Genomic DNA, 17,688 nt, shown 5'->3' with positions numbered 1-17,688 from the left:
CCTTGAATACAGGGTGGGTGTCATGTTTTGGCTGATAAATGAACTAAAATGGAAATAAAATTGAAAATTCTACTTTCAAATGGTACTACAAAATGGTTGGAGGTTCACACATCAGAGAATGTTTACTTGAATAGGAATTTCTGTTGTTTTAGATTATACTGTCAATCCTCCATAAAAAAAACATATTCAAATCCTAGAAACATAGATGATAGAATAGACATGATCATTTAAGTTGACATTCGACAGTGGGTGGACCCACGGCCATCTTTGTGGTAGTAATTAGAAGTTAAAGTTTCAATTAAATTAAAATGTCAATGGTGTACCAGCTAAATTGGGTATATGCAAATATGAAAAAACTCAAGAATTTACACATTTTTAGATCATTTTTGTTAAATGGTTAAAAATGACTATTTTAATTAAAACATTTTTTTCAAGTTATAATCAAATATTTTCACAACACTAAGATTTAAAGTGATTTCAAACTGTTTATCTTTTCCAGTGACGAATGCATGGATGTCTCTGGTCTGCAAAATGCGTAAACTTCAAGCACTTTTATCACCTGATAAAGGTGCTAAAAGTTTACTCATTTTGCATTCCCCACCATACCAGAGAAAAAACATTCAGGTCCAAAAAGTTACTTTTCTGACCACTTCTTCTATGGGCGTTTTGTTTAAAATTTTGTTTAAATCAGAAGGGATGCTGTCAAAAAGTTATTGAATTCAAATGGGTTTACACCTGAGCTTTAAAACAGCAAACCTTTCTCTCTGCCTCATGACAAAATGTGTAGAATTGCAAGACATTAGCTTTAAAGCTGCAACAACAAAAAATATCTCTGTCCCATGACAAAATGTGTAAAATGTCAGGACATTAGCTTGTTAACTGCAAAATGTTATTTCTGATGCCAAGAGGCAGGCCTTTCAAATGTTAATTTCCAGAGCAGGCTGGCTATGCACTGCGAAGTCATAGTAAAACTCTCCCTAACCTGCTGCCACTCCCCCAGTGCTCTCTCCCTCGATCTCTGTGTGTATGTGATTGTGTGAGTGGAGACAGGTGTGCTGGAGGCAGAGCAGATCCCCACCAGCTGCAACCTGTTCCATAATAAAGGCCTCTACAAATACTCAGCCCTGCCACTTCCATGCTGCCTCTGCTCAGTCAGTCTTCGAGGCAAGTCGGTTGTGCCTGCCCTGCTCTTGTTATCCTGTTGTGCCTGTTTTTCCCCTAGCCTGACGCTGCATTTCTCTCTGCTACAGTTTCATCTGCTCTGACTCTGGTCCCTGTCTCCAGTCCCTTGTCTCGTCAGTCCTGCTTCCCTGCCCTGGAACCCGCTCTACTGCTTCCTTGGATTCCGCTCCAGACCTGCTTACCCTGCCCCTACTCCCCTTGCCTCAGCCTCAGGCCTGCACCCCAACTCCCCCCTGCTTTTCAATAAATACCTTAGTGACTTTATCCCTGTCTCCTCGTCTGAGTCTGCACAAAATGTTTGAGAACCCCTGGCCCATGTTATACCATATATCCGAGGACAAATGTAGCAACGCTTTTGTGCCATGGGGTGTAGCAGCTGCACAGTGCCAACTTTCCAAAAAAGTATTCCTGGAAGAAAGAAATGTTGAGAGGAACCAGACAGAGGGGGGCCCATCCTCCATTGGTTCATCATCCTCCTCTGGCTACAAAACAACTGTGTTGTGGCAGTTACCAAGAGACCACACCATGACCAATCATGCACTACTCTGATTCAGCAATGGGCCAAGGGAGGGAAATCAAATCATGGAAAAAAAGAAAAGAAAAATCTTAGTAACCGACAGAACCTGTTCTACGGAGTTGAGCAGGAAACCAACAGGATCAGGTCAAGGAAAACCTCTTGCACTACACTAATTCTGGCCCTCAATTCACACACTCGCCTCTCACCATTGTAAAACATGTTGGGTTTTGGCTGCTAACGGCCAGCATAAATCGAATTTGAATATAATGAAGAGCATGGTCCTTGTTACACAGCTAACTGTATCTCTATGGGGGTTTGCACCTTTTCATCATGACCAGCCCTTGGCTTGAAGAGTGTAACTGACTCACACTGTTCTTTTAAAAGTAATAATCATACTATTGCTATATCGAACAAGCACATCAACACCCACAATGAGACATAACAGGGAGAAGTGAGAGGACAGTTGGAAAGATTTGTACGACATTGGAATGTTGCTGTCAAACATTGTTGGCGTGCTGGCTGGGAGGCACAGGGTTGGGGCATGATGTGTTTGTTCTCTCTCTGCCTTACCTGTCGGTTTACAAAATAGGGAGGCACAGGAGAGGGGGCGGTGGCCATTTTCTCTCCCTCGAAGTTTTCACAGAATCAGAGGATTCAGTAATACACCTGTCGTTAAGCCGAATTAATAGATTAATACGTTTTTGACGCCTGTCTATGGAAGCTCCTGCTTAACATAATGTGTTAACGATTCGTATTGGCCTACCAATAGGACATAAAAATGAAAAAGTCAACGTTTTTTTTGGGTCGAAAGAACCAATCACTTTTCGACACCAATATTAAAATCAAGGAGATGGGTAAGTGTTTATTGTCATATATTGAACAATTAAATAAAACTAACAATTTAATTATTAATTTATCATGTGATCAACATTCTTTCTTTGACGACTGTCCCGATCTTTGCAATTGTTATTGTGACAGATAAGTGAGTGAAAAGATGTGTCCTAAATGCACACATGAATAGGAATTACGTTTTTTCCTTGCGATTATTTTAAAACATGTCTGTATCAAAAATTATTACAACATTATACATATTATTACCAGTAGGTATGCAATTGAGATGTTAAAACAGACTGCTCCCTGATCAAATACCGTATCATTTTGAGCCAGAGTCGTTATACTGAAAGGAGAACACGACGACCTGACATAAGGGTTCCCCAGGCTTTGGGGAGTTGGGACTAATTAAAACATAAATATGAATAAACCCCATAGAGTTCTGAAAACTTTGCTTAACTGTTCATATGAGACCTCTAACAATGGAGAGGTGGTTGGTTGCGAAGTGCAAACATGGCTGGGATATTTATATCCCACTGGATGGGATATTTGTATGTTTACATTATGCAGGTGTTCAATAGGAAAATGCCTATTATGCCACATTGGGAAATGTAACTGTGGATGCCAAAACTCTTTATACACTGGCTGTTGTTCCCATACTTGTTTTAAGGGCTGTATAATGTTTTGTTCATAGTCATATCAGTCTGAGTCTCAGTGCTTGAAGTGAGTGCAGAGCATGACCAGTGTCTCACTAACTGCAGTCACTTTATGACATGTCTCTCATCAGTTAGTTATTTGACAGTGACATGCCTAACATTGGAATGGCTGACTGAGCCATACAGAATCACAAGAGTTACTCCACAGAAACCCATTTACCGCTAATGTGTTTTGTGTAGTTACAGATATGTTTTTTCCTTTATCTAGTAATGTCAAAGCCTGTTAACTTACAGACATTATAGACCACCTCTGGAAAAGTCACATTTCACTTGAAAATCAATCAGGTGGTGAGTGGCCTAATGTCCAAATGAGTGTGTGTCACACGCCATCTTTAATTTAGACCCATTCCATATGCCTCAATCCCACCTCAGCCTAATAACCATATTTTGAATAACCTGAGGTCAGTGTTGATGAACTGTAAACACTCATGACTCATGACCCCTGGGATTGTTATGAATGTTGCAACACACTTCTATGTCCTACCTGACATTCCATTGGTAAATAGGGATTCATGGATGCTGTGAGAAGCACTGTATTCTGTACTCTATGGAACTACATGATTTTAGGCTTCAGTGTTTGAGCAATAAGGTGACAACCTCTTCTGTTGATTAGAATCAATCATTGAACTGCTTTGAATAGTTGTCAGCTTGAATAGTTGTAACCTAAATGCTAATTTGCTGTCAACAAGATAAATCCCCCTGACCGAGTAAACAGCAATACATTACATAATAGTTTGTCAGTAATTCTGAGAACTGCAGACAAAATGCCTTAAGCCTTAACTTGTTATTATGCACATGCCTAATTACTGAACTTTGCAGTCACCAGACTGCATCTCCTTCCAGAGCTGTGCTGATCAGCTGAATGGTAGACTGGTTGGTTTTTATCTATACTGATAGACTAAAGTGGTGGGTTGTGTGTTTGTTTTTTTCTCAGACAATGTTGAGCTGGTGTTGGATTCATCAGCCATTCCTGAATCAGGCACTGCCAAAGTGAGGAATAGACCCACAGTAAAGCACTTCACGGTAAGTTCCAGTAACTCTGCATGATGTGCGGAAATATTATAGCTTTCAAATCTACATTTCTACACTCAAGACGGTGTTGCATCTTTTGTTGAGACTGATCAAGCTTTGTCAATCTTCTAGATATTGTTCTCTAACACTTCAAGATGATTATCACATGGAACTTGTTTCCGGGCTTGTCTTCTTGTGAATTCTTGCGAATGCCGAAGGCCCCATATTACGTCTCATTTGCATAACTGTCTGCTAAATTGTGAATGATTTCTTAACAAGGTCTTTGTGGTGCCTGAAAGAGAATATGCATTGCCTCGTGAAGGGTGTTCCTGTAATCATTAATCTCTGTGTGACCACTGCAGAGTCAGACCCATCCATCACTCACACCCTGTCACCTTGAAAGCATACTTTTCTAACCGGCAGGTTTCACTTGCACAGGCTATTCACATGTATGACAGAAGGAGTAACCCATATGTATTTGCTATCCATGTGACAAGGATGCATGCAATTTGTTTGGGTGTTGACCCAGTCCTCTCAAGTCATTTCTGTAGAGAGTTTGTCCTCAAAAATGCACACCCTATTTACTTAGACATTCTCATGGGGACACAGTTACTATGAGAATGTTACCTTTGATTTACACAATCTTGGGTATTGTACAGTCTGGGATCTGGCATATGGCGCCTAGCTCATGTGCCTTCTATACAAGATGGTGTCCCTGTAGTAGATCCAGAAAAGACCAGCCGTATCTGAATTTTTTAGGTTGTGTTACGTTGTCATTTTGTTGTAGGTATGAAAGCCTACCTCAGAAAGGGGAGTGTCCTATGTGACTGCTCCACTGGCATGTATTAGATGTGGCACACCCAGCAGCACAGGGGTTGGACTGCTCTAACTGACTGTTCGGATTGACTGCTTTGACTCTCACCCGTGAGTCACGGAAAGAAAGAAGAAATTAAGGTGGATCAGAAACCGCATTGAATGCCACACCTTTCGCTTCTTGTCAAATGTTTGTGCCGTTGCAAGGAGCTGCCTGCCCCTATGACGTCTGCATTCATGACATATTTAAGGCATTAAATAAGGCAGGCGTTCCGTTCACATGAGCTGTTTTAAAGATACAGTGTAACTGAGGGTTCTTGAGAATGGACCACACCTGAACCTTTTCCACGAATGACTTAATATTCCCACAGCTGAATGAAAGTTATTGATGTGTCCTCTGCATTTTGGATATAGTGTGTACCATGTGAAAGTTCTATATAAACAAACCAAGTGATTGCGGCCTGACCATAAGGCCAAGGGCAGTAAGTCGATTACAGTTTATAGTTACATGGGTGAACCGTACTTTGGATTGTTTTGCTAGATTGGAGGCCCTCGGGCCCAGTATTGGGTAATTACACTGGTCAAGGTGTGGTTAGGTCCTAAGGAGTGACTTTCAGTCCCTACTGTATGTAGGGTGATTCTGACCAGTCCTATCAGCTTTGGAAGGGCATATCTCTGTTCTGTCTGTAGGGCTTGTGTTGTGTCAAAACAGTCTGTGTTTATTTCTAGAGGTGTTTAGGCTGTGATGAGAACAGTCAGTCACACAAGCAGGCAGCAACATGACGGCACAGCCCTTTTTCTCAGAGGTAGTCATACCCACTTAATGTTTGCTTAGGTGAAACGATGGGAGTGTTGCCTGTGCCTTGCCCACACTACACCCTGTCTGTGGATGAGGCATGACAGTGGCAGCAATGTTCTGAAGAAGGCCCAGAACTGGGCCAGTAAGCTGCAGCTAGTGTCTGGAAAGGGGTTAGATACAGTATAGCAATGGAGGACATTATTGTTGAATCATTACAGATGGGGGTGCTCAGTGGGCTTTGAGACTATGTAAGAGATCCTGTAGCCTCAAACTGCACAAGGAGGATTTTGCCATTATAGAAAAGGACACCATTTGCTGGGAAGCCCAGACTATGATTACAGTTAAAAACATTTTTTTAATGAAAAGCCCTTCATATTGAATGTGCCTGGCATTCCTCGGTCTTTGGCAATTGACACTACTGACGTACCAGTTTGTTTCCTGAGTGTTAGATTTGCATTTAGTTGAGTTGTCAACTAACGTGAATTCAATGTGAAATCAAGCAAAGATTTCACACTCATTGGACTTTCTTTTTTCAACTTTTAACCTGCAAATCCAATCAGTTTCCCACGTTGATTCAACGTCATCACATAGAATTGTTGGGTTGAAATTATGTGGAAACAACGTTGATTCAACCAGTTTTTGCCCAGTGGGCTATCTCTGCTCTCCAATCCATTCCCTTTCTTTCACATTCAGTTCCACTTAAAATCTCTACAGCCTGACATCTGAGTGAAACGTCAACAGTCTGATGTCTTTTGTCCTTATTTCCCACAGTCCTCCTCTGATGTTGTACAAGGGTTTAATGTACCAACGCCCAAAGTTCCTGTCCTCCCCCCTTTCAACAGACCAAAGATCAACGGGGCAGGTGAGGGTCTCTGTCCTGTGTAAACCGGAGTTAAGTTGTGTAGCTAAATCATTTACACTCCTGTGAATTTAAGCCTTAGTGCTGGTTTTAGACAGATCTAGTTGATCACAAATTCAAAGCAACTCTGTTTTCGTAAAGGCTGAAATATATAGAGCAGGTAAATGTTTGTCTAAGGTCTTGGACAATAACACTTTAGAAAGCATCCAAAGCAGCCATTCACAAACATGTTTGCAGAGCGGGAGGGTACAGATCAGATATAATTTAATCAGTTTCACCATAACTAAAAGTTAAATATTTTACTTAAACAATAAGTTATATCAATAACAAAATACACTGAACAAAAATATGAACGCAACATGTAAAGTGTTGTTCCTATGTTTCATGAGCTGAAATGAAAAAATCCCATAAATGTTCCATACTGAGGAGTATTTATGTCTGTAATAAAGCCCTTTTGGGGAAAAACGCATTCTGATTGGCTGGGCCTGGCTCCCCAGTGGGTGGGCATATGCCCTCCCAGGCACACCCATGGCTGCTCCCCTGCCCAGTCATGTGAAATCCATAGATTAGGGCCTAATGCATTTATTTTCATTGACTGATTGCCTTATATGAACTGTAACAGTAAAATCTTTGATGTTTTTGCATGTTGCGTTTCTATTTTTGTTCAGTATAGTTGTACTTTCTTGTGTCTCTGATGGTTGTTCTCTCTTTATAGTAAACGGTGAACGGTTGTCCAATGGATCTGCTGTATCTGTACCTGATTTGGTGGAGGGAGAGATATTTATTCCACCTCCACCTTCGATGGCCCCCCCACCCCCTCCACCCATATTCAACCCTCCCCCACCAGATTTCTTGGGTGACCTCGACTCCATTCAGCCTCCCTCCATATTCAACCCTCCCCCACCAGATTTCTTGGGTGACCTCGACTCCATTCAGCCTCCCTCCATGCCCCCTCCAAAACCCCCATCAAAACCATCATCAGTTGCCCCCTCTGAAGGGGACAAGAATGTTTTCACCTCCATGAAACTTCCACCTATGGCCCCTCCGAAGCCCCCGTCAACTTCCTCCAGTGCTTCTAGTTCCTCTTTGTCCAGTTCTACACCACCACCAACCACTGTCCCTGTTATCACAGAGCCCCCAAAGTTTGCCCCTCCACAGCCCCCTACAGACATGAGGCAAGCTGCTCTGAAAGCCCTGAAGACACCGCCTACAAAGCCAATGAGGCTGTCCTCCATCCCCATTATGTGTGAACTCCCCCAGGTTCCAGCCCCAGCACCCCCTGTACAGAACCCTAGACCGTCCAGCTTCAACCCCCAGAACACAGCTAAGCTCTACAGTGTTCCTAAGACCGGCATTCTAGATAGGCAGGTGGAAGGTGAAAATAAGCACAAGCAGATCCTACTGCTGCATGACCCTGGGTCTACTGACTCCATCCCGGTCAATGGGACAGCCCCCTCTGTGGCACCGCCAGTTAAGCCAGCCCGGAGAAACAGCTCGGGTATGCAGCTGGAGCAAGACCTGAATGAGTTAAAGGATAATTTTAAAGCCACTCTTCAAGGCCAACCCACCCCACCTGAGACTCGGAAGGAAGTGAAAGTGGGGCCTTTGCCTTTATTAGCACAGCAGGCTATCAACAAACCTGCCGAAACTCCCACTAAAGCATCACCAATGCTTCAGGTCGTCACTGCCCCTGTAACCATAGAGGCTAGCCAGGTCAAACACAAAGTGTCTCCAAACCGGAGTCGCAAGTTCAGTCCAATGCTGGACCGTAAACTGCGCAACCTAAAGTTCAGTGCGGTCACTGGGACGAGGGAGGGTCCTGCCACTTCCCCCCTGGCTCTTCTCATGGCGGCTAAAGAGCGAGAGAAGCACAGGTCCACTTTGTCACGCGAAAACAGCACAAAGAGTAATGAGCCATCCACCAGCATCCAGCACAGCGAATCCAATCCCAATTCTTTCACCATCATCCCCAGGTCCACCTCATTCACTTCGGTGACCTCACAAGATAATCCACAGTCTGTGGTCCCAGTGCAGCCCCCAGTGGTGATCCAGACTCCAGCAAAACCCCAGATCATTGAGTCAGTGGTGGAAAAGAGGCCAATTGCAAATCCAGTATTTCAGGGGCTCCTGGCTGTGGAGAAACAAAGGGGAGAGCAGAGGATTTCCTCCCCCTTTAGCCTTGTCAGGAATGAAGAGAACAGGGAGGACCTATGCTTGCCATTACTCCCTCCCCCTCCCGAATTTGATGACCATAATGATGTCGTGGAGTCTCCCCCCAGCTCGCCTCCACCTGACCCTCCCCCAAAGAAGGTCCTGGACCCCATTCCCACCCCTGCCTTTCCAGTCCTGCCCCCCACTGCCAGCCTTATCGTTCCTGTCAAAACTCCCTCCCCTGCGCCCCCCCCTCCTCCAAAACCCAAACCGCCAAGCCCTCCCAAACTCCTGCCTCCCGTCATGGAGGTCAAACCCAAGCCACCTCCCACCCAGGCGTCCTCCTCCCTCTCAGCCAGCCAGGCCACGCTCCTGACCATCCTGCAGAAGAAGATGCTGGAAATGGACCACAAAATGGACAACAAAATGCTGTCCATGAAGACAGACTCTGATGACTGGGGTTCTCCCTTGTCTGAGGAGACCATGGTCCCTGTTGTCCCCAGGGTCACCCCGCAGACCCCTGTTATCACCGCAAAGAGCAAGAATGCCACCTTGTCAGCCAGAACACAAGGCCTGGACATGAAGGAGCTGGAGACTAAAATGGCCAAGAATTCTCAGGGTTTGTCAGCTCCATCAAAAGTACCCATCAGGTAGGCCTTGCTCTCTCTACTTCATCTTTGTCTGTTTGAGTTTTTCACAAAATTGTACAACTTTATTGTTTAAGCTTAGGGTGTTGTGACAAGTTTGGCATAATTTTGTTTTATCTAGGAGTGTCCGTAATTGCATGTTTTGACTCACAGTAAAGAATGATGCTAGCTAGATGTATTGATGAATGTGACAAGAGATTAACTAATATTTTTTTCTTCCTCTACTTTCTAGCAATGGGCCACAGTCAAAGCAGGCACATGGCATGACTTTCATGGTACGACCCGGAACCAAACAACCAATAACTGTTGTCAGCAAAGGGGTCTCATCATGAGGAGCCAACTTCAAATTATACCACACATACAATTTAATTCAATTCAATTAAAATAACTTTTATTTCCAGAGGGAACTATATGTGTGGTGACGGGTCTATACAAGACAAATAACAAAATAGCAACATAGAACACAAACGTACAGTGTAATAGATTAGGAGCAATCTATGCAATCACAGGCTATATATACACATACAGTACCAGTCAAAAGTTTGGACACCTACTCATTCAAGAGTTTATTTATAATTACTAATTTCTAAATTGTAGAATAATAGTGAAGGCATCAAAACTATGAAATAACACATATAGAATAATGTAGTAACCAAAGAAGTGTTAAACAAATCAAAATATATTTTAGATTCTTCAAAGTAGCCAGCCTTTGCCTTGATGACAGCTTTGCACACTCTTGGCATTCTCTCAACCAGCTTCATGAGGTAGTCACCTGGAATGCAATTAAGTATATTATGATTTGTTTAACACTTTTTTGGTTACTACATGATTCCATGTGTTATTTCATAGTTTTGTCTTCACTATTATTCTACAATGTAGAAAGTAGAAAAAACAAAGACCCTGGAATGAATAGGTGTGTCCAAACATTTGACTGGTACTGTAGATACAAATAAAAACAAGAAATACAAGAGTTGAGTTTTATGGATGTTGGCACAAAACTAGAAGCTGCCCTCTTAGATGTGTATGCCAGAGATCTATGTCTGAGGGTAGGTGGCTATACTGGTCATGGAGTGTGTGCGTAATGTCCAAGGCTATTTTATTTGTTCCCACTTCTTCCTCACTATTTGATATTTATTTATAGACGTCACTGAGGGGTTCCTGGCTTTCTCCAATGATTTTTAGTACTCTGTTCAACAGTATATTTGACTGCTGCAGTTTAATCAGTGTGTGATAATATACATTGCCTTATTTATCTTAGGCAGACCTAATAGATTTAAAAACAAAAGCGGTCTGCTTTCAAACTAGCAGCTGTGAATTGCCAGTCTTAATATATACAGGATGTTATTATAAAAGGACGTACAAATTGTTTTGCTTATAGGTTGAGTGCCACAGTACCTGTATATACTGTATATGTTAACATACGGAATTGAAATGTAGCCTACTAGAATACATTTAGAACACACACACTGTATATAGTTCACTGTACTAAACTTGTTCCAAACAATGGATCACTAAATAAAAGCAAAACAGTTGTCAGGCATTTGCCACAATGACATTAAAAATGTACTTTTACATTTGTGCTGAAGTCTAGCTATTGCGTCAGTCATTATTAAAGCTGCTCATATATATCTCCATCCAAATGTAATCTAATTAAAACCACGATGCCTCAAATACTGGATGTGAAGAAAACTTAAGGGTTGGTAAATGACATTGGAGGAAGAATAGTGTTCATGTCTCATGACGAGTGTAAGTGGACATCTAATTTTGGTCATGTCCTTTTACCCTGAATTGTCTTTCATGTGGTGGTCTGTTGGATTTCTCCTTGTAAACATGAAATTATGCCAAATATACCAGGGCACAGACCACTCCTTTGTTTGGTTATTTTTTGGGGTTATGTAATAAAATCTATTTTTAAAGTCATGAATTGTTTCCACCAAATTGTCTGAGAATAATTTCCTACTAAAGACTGAAAGTATAGTGAGATTCATGCGTTTGGAAAAGTAAAATCAACTCGCAAATATACAATATTCAGACACAAACTTTATTGAAGAATGGAAAAAGTTGATTATGTCAGTTAAGTTGTACTCCTCCGACTTCCAAAAAGCACCACCAGACATGTACTGTACATACAATCCAAGGAACGCCTTTGTGTGGAAGAAAACCGTTAAGGACAGCGCTTTCTGTTTCTGGTACACGTGTGAGAGAAATGAGAACATTAAACAAAAGAAACTGCCAAGGACAAGGGAGAATATGGAATGGAAGCACTGGTCCAAACAAGCCCTGAAGTGATGATTTACAGACTTTTCAAATGTACATAAATTCTTCATTCATTTGGAAAACAAATTGCTCATGCCATTGATTGTGTGGTCACAACTTGAACCAGGTTATTCCAGACCAGTTATATCAGAATGCGCCACTGTATAATTGACTAGTAAATCCAATTCACCCACATAATCTTGTTATCCAAAGAGCCAGTGGCTCACACTTCTCAGACTGGCTTACATGCCATGTAATACTTCACCCTGGGTGGGTAAACAAAGGTTACATGGGGTTGGACTATAAACGTGATCAGATGGGTTCGTTAGATTAAAGATTACCATTTCCTTTGGCAGCATTCCCAAACCCAAGTCTTCAAGTAACCCACACGATAACTACCCCAATCCATCACTTAGTTAATTTCCCCAAGAACAAACAACTGCACACCACAGGTAATGTCCTACAAGTGGCTAATAAATCTAGAACTGAGACTCAGCGTATGACATCGCTACGAGCAACAGGATGAACCGCAAATCTGCAGCGCAAGACTTTGCTGCCACAAGACAAATGTGCATGTGCTGCCTCAACGTGATAGCTGCAGGACGAAAAAAGCTGAAATGTTTAGCTTTACTCTTAGTTGGTGGCAGAAAACGTCCTGATTGACTTGGTACATTGCTGACTCTACCTTAACACAGAATTGATTTATAAATCCGTTGGAAAGAAAACCTGCATGAACATGGGTACTTTGAGACTAGGATTGGAGGAAACCATCAGTACACTGCCCTGTTCTCTGTTCCAGTGTGGTGGGTATTGACAACTTCTACCCTCATGCCAACCCATCAAATCCCCCCTTCTACAAAACCCCATACTTCCACCACCACCTTTCCCCTATCCCCTGACCCAAGCTGGGTGGTGGGTCTACGGTGGGGACGTGGAGTCACCAGTGGCCGGTCCATCCTGTCCCGTGATGTGGTGGAGGACCTGGTGGTCCCAGCCCACGGTGGTCAGTGTGTCAGAACCACCAGGGGCCCAGCAGACACCCCGAACAAAGTCCTGGTGCCTCCTGTCTCTCAACCTGGACAGGAAGAGCAGAGCCACCTTATTAAGTGGTGAATGATGTACTATTTTAATTTAATAGGGCTGAGTTGACAAGCCAAAAGGATCAGCTAGGGAGAGATTGTGAACAAAAGCCCATAGATATTGGGACTCACGTTTCCTTAAGCTCCGAGTTCATCACAGCAACAGAGCAGTCATCACTGATGGAGGCTAGCAAGGGGGCACTGTGGTGGAAGGTAAGAGATCATTGTGTTAGCCCAGTCTGACAAACCATTTACTGCTATGGATGTGTGTGAGGTGAGCTGGTGCTTACCTGTGTGAGGAGAAGGCTAGGCTGGAGACCCTACGGCTGTGGGTGCTCTGCGTCTGGGCAGGCTCTGTGCCCTGAAAGTCTTTCAGAGTCACGCGTCCTAGCTCGTCACCTGACCCAACACAATCGTCAACAAATATAGATCATTGAAGCCTGGAAGATTGATCTTTTAGAACAATGACGTGGTTGGACCACTATGCATTACGGTAAATGTAGTGCTAGTCCTTACCGTAGGCAATTGTGGTCCTGTGGTGGGGATGCCAGGCCACTGAGGTAGGGCAACAGCTGGGCTCTACCTCTGAGACAAGATCAAATCTCCAAAGTTAGCTGGGAAAGCACCTAGCAGAGCAACATGCACTGACTGAACAACATGGTTGTCCACACCTGACTATGTACATGCTTTCAAAAATAGACTATTCACATGCACTGAATGTGTACTTTGAACAGAGTGAATGGGTACTTTGGTGTGCTGCAGAAGTCAGGAAACTTTTGAGGTGTGGATGTTTACAAAATGTACACAATTATTGTCCTAACACAGCTTTATTAAAATTACGAGGATTGCTGGAAAAGTTGCTTAGGAAATATAGAAACAAGCCTCATTGATTATCAAGGACATGTTGGTGTGAGTTTCTACTGCAGTGACCTGACATGCGGATATCAGAATTGAATTGTATAATATTGCTTTACTCGTGGACGTACACTTCGACAACAGAATCAAAGGCAGCCTTATAAACGACACTCCTTAGCCAATACTGAAAAACTACAAGACCCACTGACAATCCAAGATTAACATCACAGGTGTCAATCAACTGGCAACTGAATAGTCCACGCATCTTGGCTCAGAAAAACCCTGCTGCCTCGCTGGCTGTGCAGTTCAGACTGGTTCTACTCACCTAATCTAGAAGCTGGTTTGGTGGGTTTCCTCCTGTCCCAAAGCAACAGACGGCCATCCTGAGGGAAGGGGAATGGAGAAATAAGAGACTGTGTACTAACAGTTTCATACTGTTACTAGGTTCTCCATTGTACAGTAAGTTACAACCTACTACTGTATCTAGCTTTCGTATAGCACAGCACACAATATAGAAGCCACACATCATTCCAATCTGAACAAGTGATTCAAACAGACAACCCTCCAATCAGTCTTGGCTCTTACCTGGCCACATGAGAGGAAGAGGGAGTCATCGGATGGATTGCAGGACACACAAGTGACTGGCTTAGAGTGAGCTGTGGAACATGAGACAGATCAGGAACGTATGAATTATACAGATTCTGTAGCAAAACTTTTCTTAAAACGGAAGAAAATGGAACCTAGGGACCTACCTGAATTTGTCCAATAGAAACTTGTTTTATTTACAAAACCTTCTGCAATTGTTTGGACTAACGATTAACTAGACAGGCTATATAAAACATGAGAAACATGTTAACTGACACTTTAAAAGTGGAGTCACTGTGCAGCTCAAGATACAGCGATATAAAAGATGTAGAGTTTCCTTACCGTTATACGTGCTGACCACTTCCCCCTGACTAAGGTCCCAGACTTTGATTCTGCAGCATGAAGAAAAGAGAAAGAACTGAGCAAAACATAGGCCGTTCACAGCATACAAAATTATATTAAATCTTTACCAGGAAACGTATACTAGGCTGCAAAACACTCCATAACCTGCAGCTGTTAAAACAGACTCAAAGCCAGGCTGGTCACACTGAGGGCCTAGGGTCTGTTATATGTCATATCCAAAATACAAGATGTGCGTGACACACACAAACAAAGAATGCCCCCCACTGACCGGCAGTCCATACTGCCGCTGACGGCGTGGTTTGACCCAGCAGGGCTCACGCTGGTGACGATGTGATCATGTTCGAGTTTAGTGAACCGATTCACCAGCAGACTCTCATCCTCCGCTAGCTCCCACAGCTCAATAGCACCTACAACACCCAGACACCAGTCAAACCCCATTGCACCCACACTGTTGTATACCAAGTAATCTAAGTGATAATGTGGCCTGAAATCAATGTAATCATTGTGCTTTAACAGATATTTCCCTCCGTGGTTGAACAGCCATATTTACAGCTGAATATGATATGCATGAGTAACAATAACTGTCATTCCTACTTACCAGAGTCAGATGCAACTAGGACACCCCTCTCTGAAACCCACTTTGCCTCTGTGACCCCAGCCTCTGTCTGCACACCAGCCTTGCAGAAGCCCTCGTTGGGAGACTGCTTGGGGTCACTGTAGACCCAGATGGAGCCAAGCCAGCATCTGCCCGTCAGACTGGAGGCCCCCAGCAACAGGGTGCCATCTAGGGGAAGAAAATAGAGACATGTCAATAGCTGAATCATCTGAGGTGTTGTGTGAAAGTGCCATATGATTGGGTCCCAGAAAATAACGTTTTTTGGTCCCTGCAGAAACACGGCCTGTAGCCTGGACGCCAGTGACGTCTTAATTGACAGTTGTAACCAAGTTAGCTAGCTTGCTCTTCTCTTTTTAGGGAATCTACCATTTTAACTTGCTTAACGCCATGGTGTGTCTTTTGACAGGTCATTTTACAATCAACGCATAGCTAGCTCCAATTGTTAGATTATACTTTGGGTGGTTAGCCAGATAGCTAGCTAAAGGACACAGGCGACATCTCTTCGAAGTGACAAGTTCGTTTTAGCAGCTACCTATCTATCAGGCTAGGGCCAGGGGCAGTCATTGTTGCTGTTAATGATGCAAGCTCCATAGATACTCAAACGTATGTGATAAGCCATCGAATATCTGGTTTATACAACAGTATTCCCGCGACACCACCACGTGCTGCGGTATCTAGCTAGCTCTTTCTACATGCTAAGTGTCTGGACCTACGTTATCACACAAGGCAGGCATCACTTACTAGCTGTGACTTTGCTTACCTGCTCTGTACTGCACCGAGTCCAAATGCTTCTCCATGCACGCAGGGGCATTTGGGGGTATGTTCCATCGGTTTTCTTTGATCATATTGGTATTTACTGTACTTTTCATCAGGCAACTCTGAGTCAGATTCACTCAAGCTAGCGTAGTCAGATTCAATGCAATGCAAATGATTTGATATTTTATACAATAAATGTATTCACTTTACACTATATAGTCAAGAAAACACGGACTAATAAACTAGCTAACTGATTTAGGTTAGACTAGGTTTTTAACTTCTAGTCTTGAATTATATTATTTTTCATTGTTCATGCCAGAAATGAATGAACTCAAAAACAGCACATCGCACCACGTGAACCGCACACTTCCGCTTCCAGGGCAACGTTCAGTTACGAACCGTTTCAGATAAAACCACGAATAGAGCCGAATGTGATTCGTTATTATTCGACGTCAGAGGCATGTTTGTTCTACATAGCCTATTTCCAACTGAACGTTCTAAAACGGTGCGTCTTGCAGAACGCAGAATTTTACAGTACACTGCTGGAACATGAAACGTATCTTTACTATTTGCTCAAATCCTAAAATGAAAAATAATCAAATGCATTTAAAAAACGACCATACAACAATCCCATTGTATGCCAAAACCTCCACTGAGGTGTATACTGCTTAATTTGAGCAGGATCATGCCGGAACTGGATCCAGCACCTGTTATTGGACTGTTTTGTTCTAGAACCTATTGTTAAATTACACACCCTATCCGGTACCTCTCGAGGCATGAAACATAATTGTAACTTTTTGCAATGTAAAAATTATAATAAAAGCGATCAAAGTTAATTCGCGTTGCTTCCTCGTTAATTCTCCTGCCCCCACAAAAAAACGTAATGTGAAAAAGTAGATTTTCAGCCCGGGCCTGATATTCTAAAAGTTGCTTGGTTTGGGCTGGCCCGGGTTTATGGTTAGCGCAACATTGTAACCTTTGTTTGGTGGTGGCTGTGAGAAGCGAGCCAGTCTCTCACAGCAGAATGAGAGATATCATAACAAATGTCTCTACCCGCTCTGATCGACATGAGCCTGCAACTCTCATCTCTGTAAGCTACCAAAATATTCGATCAACTTCCAAATATTGTTTTACAAGAGATACATTTGTGCCAAAAATCTATCTGCAACTCTCATCTCTGTAAGCTACCAAAATATTCGATCAACTTCCAAATATTGTTTTACAAGAGATACATTTGTGCCAAAAGTCTATCGGCCATCACCAGCGGGTGAGCTGCGCATCATTGGGCGAGTCAGTGAAACTGGAAATCATTTTTAGGACTATAATTTCCACCGTAGCCTAAAATATGTCTCCACACACCTAGGCTATTGATGGATTCAAGACAAGGTCGTTTTTATTGATCTCATATTCTCAGTGTCAAAAGTAGCCTGCCATTTCAATCATTTGTGTGATGTTTAAAAAAATAAAAATACACCAAAACCTTAATTCATGTCAAATGACGTAGAATTGCATGAAATTAGTTTAGAAAAGCGAATATTTCCCTCTGACCCCAGGCTACAATTTTCGGCCACAATGTGTGTAAATTCTGCAAGTGCCTCTTTTACTGCTCTATGCCACAACGCAAATGCGATGATATATATTCAATGCTTTAT

The 17,688-nt window shown here is 42.7% G+C and overlaps 2 protein-coding genes across 2 annotated transcripts; one reads left to right on the top strand and one right to left on the bottom strand.

Annotated features, from left to right (window-relative positions):
* Window positions 1-2,263: 2,263 nt before the first annotated feature.
* LOC115143719 (uncharacterized protein C6orf132 homolog) lies at window positions 2,264-11,446 on the top strand. Its single transcript, XM_029684192.2, has 5 exons — window positions 2,264-2,553; window positions 4,181-4,269; window positions 6,641-6,731; window positions 7,444-9,529; window positions 9,759-11,446. The coding sequence occupies exons 1-5, from the start codon at window positions 2,478-2,480 to the stop codon at window positions 9,856-9,858; spliced, it is 2,442 nt and encodes an 813-aa protein (XP_029540052.2). The 5' UTR covers window positions 2,264-2,477; the 3' UTR covers window positions 9,859-11,446.
* Window positions 11,447-11,546: 100 nt separating this feature from the next.
* LOC115143183 (methylosome protein WDR77-like) lies at window positions 11,547-16,655 on the bottom strand. The gene is made up of 10 exons (XM_029683326.2): window positions 16,041-16,655; window positions 15,263-15,448; window positions 14,933-15,071; window positions 14,644-14,693; window positions 14,302-14,372; window positions 14,042-14,099; window positions 13,378-13,446; window positions 13,152-13,260; window positions 12,994-13,062; window positions 11,547-12,857 (listed from the first exon to the last, which is right to left on the bottom strand). Exons 1-10 carry the CDS (start codon window positions 16,147-16,149, stop codon window positions 12,701-12,703), a joined length of 1,017 nt encoding a protein of 338 aa, XP_029539186.1. The 5' UTR covers window positions 16,150-16,655; the 3' UTR covers window positions 11,547-12,700.
* Between the last annotated feature and the right edge of the window lie 1,033 nt (window positions 16,656-17,688).

The sequence above is a fragment of the Oncorhynchus nerka genome, linkage group LG15 (assembly GCF_034236695.1).
Source record: "Oncorhynchus nerka isolate Pitt River linkage group LG15, Oner_Uvic_2.0, whole genome shotgun sequence".
Taxonomy (NCBI): domain Eukaryota; kingdom Metazoa; phylum Chordata; class Actinopteri; order Salmoniformes; family Salmonidae; genus Oncorhynchus; species Oncorhynchus nerka.
This window is presented reverse-complemented; position numbering and strand designations above follow the sequence as displayed.